This window comes from Pinus tabuliformis, chromosome 6 (genome assembly GCF_031772625.1).
Source record: "Pinus tabuliformis cultivar Carrire ecotype Pingquan chromosome 6, CPIR1, whole genome shotgun sequence".
Taxonomy (NCBI): domain Eukaryota; kingdom Viridiplantae; phylum Streptophyta; class Pinopsida; order Pinales; family Pinaceae; genus Pinus; species Pinus tabuliformis.
In genome coordinates, this window is record NC_142292.1 from 314,962,034 (window position 1) to 314,973,260 (window position 11,227).

At 40.0% G+C, this 11,227-nt stretch overlaps 1 protein-coding gene across 1 annotated transcript; it reads right to left on the reverse strand.

Moving 5' to 3' along the window:
• Positions 1-8,515: 8,515 nt before the first annotated feature.
• On the reverse strand, positions 8,516-9,049 carry LOC149258574 (uncharacterized). The gene has a single exon (XM_089423630.1). The coding sequence runs from the start codon at positions 9,047-9,049 to the stop codon at positions 8,516-8,518; it is 534 nt and encodes a 177-aa protein (XP_089279756.1).
• Positions 9,050-11,227: the final 2,178 nt, after the last annotated feature.

Genomic DNA, 11,227 nt, shown 5'->3' on the forward strand with positions numbered 1-11,227 from the left:
GAAAGTTAAGGAAGCCCAGCCTGAGCTGACGGCTCAATTATATTAATCATGGCTAAATACAACATGGAGGCTCCGAGTAACAGTTACCAACAACACTTTATCCGAGTAATCGTGGCTACGTTTTTTTCACACTTTTACTTGGGATTTTCCGTTATATCTGATTAAATTACAGCCCAAAAAATGATAGGGCAATGGCAGCAGTGCCCAAAGACAGGCACTTATTGTTATGTAGCTGCTTCTTTTTCCTTCCTTTTTTATCTTTTTTTATAAAAGTTTTAACTCTCGTCAAAGTTAAAAAGAAAATTATATCTATCATTTTTTCCATTAAACAATGGAATAACAGAACATGGGAAAAAAGCTTGCCGGTGCTAAGTTCAATTACACTAATGGGAATAATGTTATAACTTGACTATGCTAAAAGTTATTTAATATAATATTTATCAATTTGATTATATATTTATATATAAATTTGTTTTGAGTAAAAGGATAATCTAATAACTTAGTCAAAATTTTGCTTATTCTAAATTTATTAAAAAAAAAACAAAAATCAAAGTATGGCAAAAAATTTTTTTTTTCCCAGAATTAATTTAATAAAATTTTAATTATAATATTGTATAAAAAAAATATAAATATAAATTTACAAATTAATTAGAGAAATAATTACAATATATAGAAGAAACTAAATATACATTAAAATAACAAATAATAATCAGTACCTTAATTATGGAGCATTCTTATACATCAAGTGGACTATTCCTTTATTAGAAATAATACTCATGTAATAGATTCATCTAGATAATTTTCAACTCTCCTAAACAATGGTTAACCTTATCAACCATAGTTAATCATGGTTTACTAATCAACCCAGGGCACATTGGCCATCTAATAGCACAAACACATTAATAAAGTGGTTGATATAGGCCATCAACATAACTTTCCATTTTTTATATAGCACCCAGTGCTATTATAAGTGGAAAATTACACCTACTGGCATATATCAACCACTTTATTAATGTGATTGTGCTAGCTCCTATAGACTTTTATGGTTTTAAGAGTTATTATTTTTCCTAATTACATAATTATTAAAAAAAATTAATATTAGATTAATTTTAATCGATAAAATTTTAGATATTTTGATTAATTTTTATTTATAATAATTTTATTAAAATAGTAAAAATAAAAAGTTGGAAATATTGAATAAACATATTATAATTCATCATTGATGATGATGATGATGATGATGATGATGATGATGATGATGATGATGATGATGATGATGGTGGTGGTGGTGGTGGTGGTTAACGTCCGCTGAGACCAAATAATGGTCTATCGGACCTAAAGAAACAAATTATCTATTATAAACATATTATAATTCATTTTGAAAATTCAATTAGTAAAAGAAAACTCTAAAAAAAATTGAACATTTCACCATATGGATTGAGATATGACGGTAACAAACCCTACAAGCCAACATTTTTTTTTTATAAGGTGTTCAAATTTTATCACTATTGATATATTCAATTATTGCTTATTAACTTGAACTTACCTCATAAGATCATCATATCCTTAATAGAATTTCTTAATCATTATGAAAATTGAATTAAAACTTAGTCTTCCTACCTAGTATTATTCCAAAACATAGTTGAAAAAGTCTTACATGGATTCCATTTTTTCATTGAAAAGTTGTGAGATGCTTTCTATATAATTTTATGTACAACGAAAATTACGATATTTTCTCTCTAATATCAATATTGCTTAATATTTCAAGATTTATTTGACTCGTTTAATGCAACAGTGTTTGTGAATGAACACTCATGCACAATTTGTTGAATAGAGAAGAGCACCTTTTAAGAATTTTTCTTATTATTCTTTAGTAAATCTTTTGAAACTCATTCCATTCTATTAAAAATGCCTTAAATAATGGATGTGAGGTGTTTGTATGATTAGATTCATTAGATATTGAAAATAAGTAGTCTTTAAGTTAACACTCTCAAAACCATAATCACGACTTTTAAACTAAGTGATTTGGCGCTATGTAATATTGAAGTTGATGTTGCTACATTCTATGCCATTTTCAAGTTTTAAGCTTTTGAATCACATCCAACTAATGTAACAAGAAGGCTCACACTTACAAATACTTTAATTTTCTAAATTTTACGAGGACCAGTCTTTCATGATACATAAATCTATTCCTGATAAAAGGAGGCTAACTTAATAGTTTAGACAATTTTTGACAATTAATATATGCCAATTTATTGAAAAAATTCTAAGCAAAAAATATTTTTTTATTCATAAATATCAAGCATTTAGTATTTTATATTCCTTAACCATGCATTATTAAAAACTAAAAGATTTTATGTCATCATAAATGTTAGATTAATAATCACCCATTTAAGATGAAAGTCGTTATAAGTTTATATTATGCGAATGATTGAATGTGAATCTGTGGTTATATGTAGCAGTCTTGTATCATAGGTGCCAATGGGTCATAGCAGTTTCGTGCGTTAAAGTTTCTCCTATCATGAAGCTCTAACTCAATGCAAGAATCTAAATTAAACATTATTTGGGTGCGGGGTGGGGGTGTCATAATTGTAAGCTAGAATGGGAGAGGGAGGGTCGTGATAGATTGTGGTTGTCCACATACTATGAAAGGTTTCCTCCCCAACCCACCTTGAAAACTAAAACTTGACAGGCCTTAATGCCCTGTTAGCTATTAAATCATGACATATTATTTTTAATTTTATATCTATTGTAATATTAAATTTATTAATAATCAAAATGAATTAGAGTGTAAACATTAAATTTTTTTACCCTCAAAAGTATGAGGGAAAACAATTTCTGGCGTTGGATTTTGGCACTGAAGGGTCGCCAATCTAGAGGTATGTGTGCCTTCATGTAGTGTACCTTAGTCTAAAAAGTGTAATTTTTAATATATATATATATATATATATATATATATATATATATATATATATATAAGATCTACACACAAATTATATATATATATATATATATATATATATATATATATATATATATATATAAAAGATCTACACACAAAGAGCTAGGTTTTTCATATTAAAAATTAATTTTTTATGCAAAATTATATTCGTATTATTTTTCAGAGTTGGGTAAATAATATTTCAATCACATTCGGCAGACACATGTGTTTAGTTAAGGTTTTTTTACTACTTAAATCAATTTAAAAAACAAGAGTGCTCGAGGACTTATAAATGAAGATAGTGGCATTTTTTCAATTTTTTTCATTGTGTATATTTTATGATGTTGATTTTTTATTCAAACTTTTTAAAAGTGTTCAAAAAAATTCAAGCATTATGTTTAAAAGAAATTAGATTGAAATATCATATGAATTTGAAAATGTAAAACTCATATGCCATTGGATAGAGGATTCCTTCATGAATCCAACATGATCAACTCCCCTCCTCCACCTAAGGACAATTTTTTCCCTAATTTTGCTAAGGTACAAAATGGTGTTGCAGGAAATTTTGCAAAAGGGGTGCTGAAATTAGGGATTTTAGGACTTCAAAGGCTCGATCGAGTGTTTAAATTTCAACTTCAAATAACTAGATCGATGGTTTCATAGATTTATTTCAAATCATAAATCCTAAATCTAGTCATTTACTTGGTTAACATGATATAGATCTATCAAGCCGTTATAAAAAAGAATAAAAATTGAATCCCATAATTTAGATTTTAGAATCAATAAAGATTTTAAATTAAAGTTTTTACACATTTTAAAATTCCAATTTTTATTATAATTATTTTTATTATGTCATGTAGAAACCTTATTAAATTTAAATGTAATATTTTTTTTTCTTCTGAATATGCTTAAATCTATTATCGTACAAATCAAAAATACAAAATAGAGTACATTGGGCAAGGCTGAGAAGATTTGCCTGTTAGCCCTGTTATCAGATCCAAAATTGAAAGGATTCAAAATTGGAATTGTAGCCGACACATTTACATAACATAAAATGAATGGAACAACACCAAGACACCAGGACCATGAACTGGCCCGGACAAAGACAAATAGACATCTGGACAAAGACCAATGACACCTGAACCATTACAGTTGACACCTGAACATTACATTCGACACATTGACAGAGATAATGCCGCCACATAGCCGAGATACACATCGAGATCCCAATAAAAATTACAGAGATTACCGGGACGAGTTCAATCTTCATCAGTAGTCTGGGGCGCCTCTGCAATTCGACACCCAAAGCGGAGCGCGTCCTCTGAATCTGAAAGCTGGATGACCGCATCTGGGCTTCCCTCTCGGGCTGGCCTGCTCGGACCAGCATAATCAGCATGCGTAGAAGGGCCAGCATCCGGGTCATAGTTGGTGGCATGGCGCTCAAGATCCAGCCCGCGTTCACGACCAGGCGCATACCAACTCGGCCCAGGTTCACGTCCATGTGTCTACCAGCCTGCTCCAGCTCCAACCGGAAGGCACGCAATAGGGGAATTCTCCCTGCTGGAGCGCTGCCCTTCCGGCAGAGTCGCATCCTCTACATTCTGAGTGAGTCCAGGCTCGACCTCGATCGAAATAACCAAAGTGGAATTGACTTGAGGGCAGGGGAGCCGATACCTGAGCATGGGGGGCTCCCGCTGCCCTTCTTCAGAATTCGGGCCTATGCCATGATGCCCTCCCTCCTCCTCATTGCTGCCCTGAAATCTCTGAAGCAGCGAAGTGACCTCGAGGGAGGAAGAGGGCGAATAGTAATCATTCTGCGGGAGGGCCCTGCCCTGAATTCCCCCTCTTCGGCTGCCCATACGCGATCTTGCTCTCGGCATTTCTGCGCTCCCTCCTACACAGGCACTCTGAACTTCAACAACGACCAGAATTAATATCAGCTCCAAGAACCAACAACAGCACCAAGAACCGACCCCAGCTCCCAGAACCAACACCAGCGGCAAGAACCAACACCAGCGCCCAGAATCTACACCAGGCTTGCAAACCGGCGGCACACCTCTCAGCTCCTCCTTCCCATTTCCGTCTGAGCGGAGCAGGGTCTCCTTACTATGCTCACTCATACTCTCCTGCCAATCCAGCCTGCACAGTTTAAACCTCATCACAGCGTCGAACTCCAACGTTCTCCCTCGAGCCGAATAGACAGGCATTAATGCCTTCCCTCCCTTGCATTCAAGCGGGTTAATGCCCCGCTGTGCGTGGTACCAACGGACGCCATGGGCATGTCATCTGCCCACGTGATGGCGCGTGCCATTCCCACAGCCTTTATGCACCCTCATCCGGGATGTTGAAATCCTTCTTCGCCAGAGAGATGCAGTCATTGATGAGCTTGTCATCTTCTGAGTTGTCCAGAGAGCCTACAAAGTAAGGTATATCCTGGGAAGCACCTTGGTTGGCTAATCTATCAGCCACCTTGTTCGCTGTTCTTCGTGCATGCTTGAATGTTATACTTTGGGGAGTTTGTAGCTTTTCCTCCATAGATTCCATCCTGCTTAATAGTCTCCAGCTTGTGGCGACCTTGACCGCGGGCGTCCCTGCCTGGATTCTTTGGGCAGCGTTGATAAGGATGAAGGAGTCTCCTTCTACTTCCAAAGGGAAGTAATTGTTTTGCTCTGCAAGGCATAAGCCTCTCCATAAGCCTTCTAATTCAGCTACATTATTCGTATCTTTACCCAACGCACCATAGAAGATATGGATTATTTCCCCTGTGTGATTTCGGAAGAGTCCGCCATAACCTGCGAGCCCTGGATTACCTTTGGTAGCCCCATCGAAGTTTAATTTGAAGGTAGCATAAGCGGGAGGGGACCAGCTAGAAGGGGAGGCGCTGCTGTTGGAGGAACGGGTACCTTCTTTCTTTATCCCTGAAAGGTTTATGTTCCAAGACTTCAGGATCCGGCATTCTAAAGGGGAGTCTGGCATATCCGCATCTGTCCAGGATTTGAGGGCCAGAGTTTCTTGCAGTTGTTTGTTAAGGATTAACCATAAGGCTTCAGCGGGCCAAGAGGAGTTGTTGAAGATCCTATGGTTTCTTTCTTTCCAGAGAATCCAGTATATGAATCCTGGTAAGAGTTTCCACAGAAAGTTGAGAAGCTGACTTTTGAAGGGGGAGGGAGCCCATTTCCTTAAGTTTTCAGTTATGTCTTCTGTTCTAGCCTCTGATCTCCTGTTACAGCTCTCAACTTTCCTCCAAATTTGCTCAGCGAGCGAGCAGGTTTCCATGAGATGTCCAATTGTCTCAGAGTTAATGTTGCATTTTGGACATCTTGAAGGCCCCACGAATCCACGCTTTATCAGGTTGTCCCAAGTGAGTACTCTTCTTTTACTGAGCAGCCATAAGAAAGTGGAGATTTTGGGCCAAATTCCTGGTTGCCATATCTTTTCCCAGATCTGGTCCTTGTTGAGCTGGTCGCCATTGTATCTGAGTTGATGGGCTTCTTTAGTGGTGAATGTGCCTTTATGCTGATGGCCCCATCTGAGGCGATCCTGTAGAGTGGAGTATCGAATTTTCCTGAATGATAGTTCTCGCTCTATGTCCTCATATGTCTCCCCTTGCCAATTACTTTGCCAGAGATTGGCTTTCTTCCAGGTTCTGAAGTCAGTGTTTGCAGAATGTTGCCAAAATTGATTGACTTGAGTGAGGTGTGCATGCTGCATCTGCTCTTGCCAGAGAGGCTTGTGAAAAACTATGGCAAGCTTGGGGAGCTGCTGCCACGAGTCCTCCCAAAATCTTGCTGTAGTACCGAAATGAATCTCCCAGAAGCTATGCTCTTGAATGAATTTGCTGTGAGGTTTGGCTGCGTTCCACATGGGTGATCCCTGAGTAGTGGAGTTGATTCTGATTAAATCATTCCATTGGCTTCCTGGTGCATATTTTGCTTGCCATAGTTTGGCCCATGGTACGTTGGGCTTAGTGATCCAATTCCACCACATGCGAGCCCCCATATTATTGTTGCTCTGTAAAGGGTCTCGTAGTCCCAGTCCCCCTTCAGATTTGGGTTTGCAGACATCTTTCCAATTTACAAGCGCCCATTTTCTGTTCAGGCCGGTAGACCCCCAGAGGAAGTTGCGTTGGAGATTGCGGATATATTTAAGAACCCATTTGGGTGCGGCCAATAGAGAAAAGAGATACAATGGCATGGCTTGAAGGACCGCTTTGATCAGGACAAGCCTGCTGGCGATATTGAGAGCTCGGAAGGTCCAAAGGGAGAGTTTGGATTCAAGCTTATCTAGAAGAGACTGCCAGGAGGAATGTTTGATAGCTGCAGCAGCCAGGGGTGCCCCTAAGTAGGTCGACGGAAGCTTGGAAATAGTAAACTGCAAAATTCGAGCTATGTTCCTTTGAGTGGAGACGGGGGTATTAAAGAAATATAGTTGAGATTTCGACACATTGATGGAGGTGTCTGAAGCTTTGGAAAATATGGAGAGCAGAGACTTGAAGACAAAGGCTTCTTGCGAGGATGGGTGGCCAAAGAGCATAGTGTCGTCAACAAATTGTTGGTGGGTTTGGGGAGGAAGGCCATGAACAGATATGCCTTTGAGCATTTGAGAAGAGACGGCGGCCTTTAACAGTCTGCCTAGCCCTTCTGCCATAAGAACAAAGAGGAAAGGCGACAGGGGGTCCCCTTGTCTTATGCCCCTTGAAGGCCGAAAAGGATGAGATGGAGAACCATTTAACAAAACTGAAAAGCTTGGAGAGGAGATCAAATTGTAAATCCATCTTGTCCAAGTATGGCTGAAGCCAAAAGCTATAAGCACTTTTTGAATATAGTTCCAACTGAGCTTGTCAAATGCTTTGGATAGATCTAGTTTTAGAAGCATACCTGGCTTTTTTAGTATCTTGAGAGAGTGAATCACCTCATTTGATAAGACGATGCCATCCATGATCTGCCTCCCTTCAACATAGCCTATTTGTTCCGGTGAAATGAGTAAGGGTAGGAGTGGTTTTAGCCGATTTGCAATGACCTTAGAGATAAGCTTGTATATGACATTGCATAAAGCAATGGGTCTAAAGCTTTCCGGTTTACTTGGCTCTGCACATTTGGGAACTAGTGCGATGAAGGTGGTGTTGAGGGCTAGAAGAATCCAGTGCATGCTTCTTGATTCTTCCACTAGCTCCCATACTTCTTCTTTAATTAACTCCCAGAATTCATGGTAGAAGTTGGCAGTAAAGCCGTCTGGCCCTGGGGCTTTGCCATCCTTGAGCAGATTCATAGCCTCTTCAATTTCCTTTAAGGAGGTGGGCTGAAGTAGTTTGTTGTTGTGCTCATTTGTTATTATTCTGGGAATATGCTGTGTGATGGCTCTGATTTCTGCTTCCCTATTTCCTTCCGGCTCTTTGAGGATGTCTTGAAAGTAATGTGTTAATTCTTTTTCCATGTCTTCATGGGTTTCGACTCGCTCCCCTTGTTGGTTGTTGATGAATGAGATGTTGTTATACATGCGCCTTTGAAGAGCTGTTCTATGAAAAAATTTTGTGTTCTTTTCGCCCTCTTTTAGCCAGCTGATGCGTGATTTCTGTCACCAAAGTATTTCTTCTTGCTTTCTCCGTTCTTCTAATCGATTCCAGAGGATTTGCTCTTGTTGGGATTGATCCTCCGTGCGTCCTTCTTTGATGATATATTGCTGTAGTGCTTCCATTTTCTTCTCCAACCTTTGTCGATCCTCATGAATGTTGCCAAGCTGAGTTTTGTTCCAGTTCTTGAATACTTGCTTTAGGTTTTTCAACTTTTGCTGGAATTGAAACATTTTGGAACCTGCCTTTGGCCTGTAAGATTTCCATGCCTCCTCTACAATCTGCCTGAACTTTACGTTTGTGAACCAAAACGCTTCAAAGCGGAAGGGCCTGTTGCTTCTTGTACCGGGCCTAGACCAATGAAGCACGATGGGCCAGTGGTCCGAACCTCCGTGGGGCAGAATTGAAGCATTGAAGTCTCCTCCTAGATGTATTGTGTTGTCTGAGAGGAGGAACCTATCTAGCCGAGAGGCAATATGGTTGGCCCCACTGCGCTTGTTAGTCCAGGTGAAAATCCCATTGGTGGTCGGAATATCCATTATGTGGTTGTCCTATATGAAGTCTCTGAGACCTTTGCTATCGTTTTCTAATCTTGTTCTTCCCCCTGTTTTCTCCTCCAGTGACTGAATGATGTTGAAATCGCCTCCACTAATCCAAAGCGGGAACTGTCTGTGTTCATTTAAACTGGAGATCGTGTCAAGCAAATCTAATTTCTGCTGAATGCTTTGCGGAAAGTAGACATTGGAAAGGTGCCCGTGGATGTTTGTTCCAATGAGATGAAAGGAAGCTTGAATGAGAAAATGGTTGGCATGGAAGTCATAAAGATTGAGAATCTGTGGATTCCATAGAATAGCTAGTCCTCCAGAAGCCCCTGAAGAGTCTACTGACATTGAGCTACTACCCGCCCAGATCTTATTTCTTACTTTGTCCATGGCTATTGTGCTATTTTTGGTTTCTTGAAGAAAAACTATAGAGGGTTTTTCTTGTTGTATCAAGTTCTTAATCATCCTAAATTTTGAGGGGCTGTTGAGTCCTCTCACATTCCAGGAGATAAGCTTCATGGTAACTGGGATGCAGGTTTGTAAAACTTGGTCAGCTTAGGGAATCTTCCTGATTCCATAAGCAATTCCCCTACTCCAATGGTCCTCTGAAAGTCAGTTTTGCGCCCCCTCTTCTTGTTTTCTTTGAGACTCTTTTTGATATCCCATGGACTTCCTCCCTGTATGCCTAGATGCTTGTTGTGCTGTACCTTGGCTAGGACTCCTTCTAGCCGTTCTATTTGCCAGGGAGGAATAGTATTGTATTCTTTTTGCTTGCAAGCTGCTTCAAGTTTTAAGATGTCTATTCCTTCGAGGATGATGTTCTCCGGATCCTGTTCCATGTTTCTAGGAGCATTTTGTTCATCTTCCGCTGGGGTGTTTTGTAAGCTTAGTGCTAATGCTGCATCCATATCCATGTCAGATGCCATTTGCCTGGGATCTAATTTTGATTTCCCTTTGTCAGCGGATGAATCATTGGGATCAGTTACTGCCTTAGGAATATCTTCAAAAGGAGAGAGGGGAGTTTGAACAGCGCTGAGTTTAACTGAAGGCTTAGGAGCTTGGGGTTTAAGGGATGAAGATGGCTGAGAATTAGAGTATAAAGGCTCTCCATTGGAAGGATCTTGGTTGGCAAGAGGTGAAAACTTGTTTCGAGAGTCTAATCTGGTGGGGATATCAGGGGCAACCTGATTCTTCTTAGTGTGCCGGCGGCGGTTGGGAATGATGGTAAAACCTTCTGAATCAGTCTGAGTTTCTAATGAAAAGGCTTTGGTTTGTTGATTAAGAGGGCAGTCCCTAAACAGGTGTCCATGTGCATGGCACTTGCGGCAGCGAAAAGGGATGTGTTCATAATCAAGGGTTTGTTCACATTCAAAATCTTCGTGAAAGAGACTTACCAATTCTGCCAGTGTCTTGGCAAGGTGCATCTTGATGCAGATCCGTGCATAGGAGGTATATTTGCGCTTCTTTGTTTCCTCAGCAACTTTGATGAAGGTTCCCAATCGGTTTCCAATGTCTGCAAGCGTTTCTTCCTTCCAATATTCCACAGGGAGCCCGTACATTCTGATCCAAACTGGAGCCCAACTGAAATCTTCTTTGTTCGGGTCAAAACGTGGCTTCCATTCTGTGAGGTACAGTCCTGATGAGTTGAAGAAGTATGGGCCTCCCTCAAATACCTTGGTTTTGTCCTCCAGGCAGTTAAATATGGCTGTGAAGAAGCCTTTTGGACCCAGTTGCAGAGTGACTTGTCCCTTTGGTTTCCACTTTGATTCGATCCAGCCATTCAGGGCTCTTTCTGTCGGCCAGAAGCCCAAAAATTTTCCTATCAGCGCATGGTCATGCATGTACTGTATTTCCCCATTGATTCGATGACTAGGTAGTTCTATCCTGATGCGCTCTGTCGACTTGGGAATGCATGTAGCCGAGGTCGCCTTTGGCTATGACGAAGAGGCGTTTTGGCCCTTTTCATTTGCTGGGTATGTGGCGGTAGTCTGATCTGCAGGAGCCTCCTGATCGGTGGTCTTCGGTACTTCTTGTTCGTTTTCACCATTTGTGTCCGGAGGAGACAGCGGCGTGCTATTCCTTTTACCACCTGCGGTAGAGTCCTTCAAAGGAGGGGGGGCAGAGCCCGCCCCTCCTGCGGGCGGTACCATGGAAAACCTTCAGTAAAGGACTGGT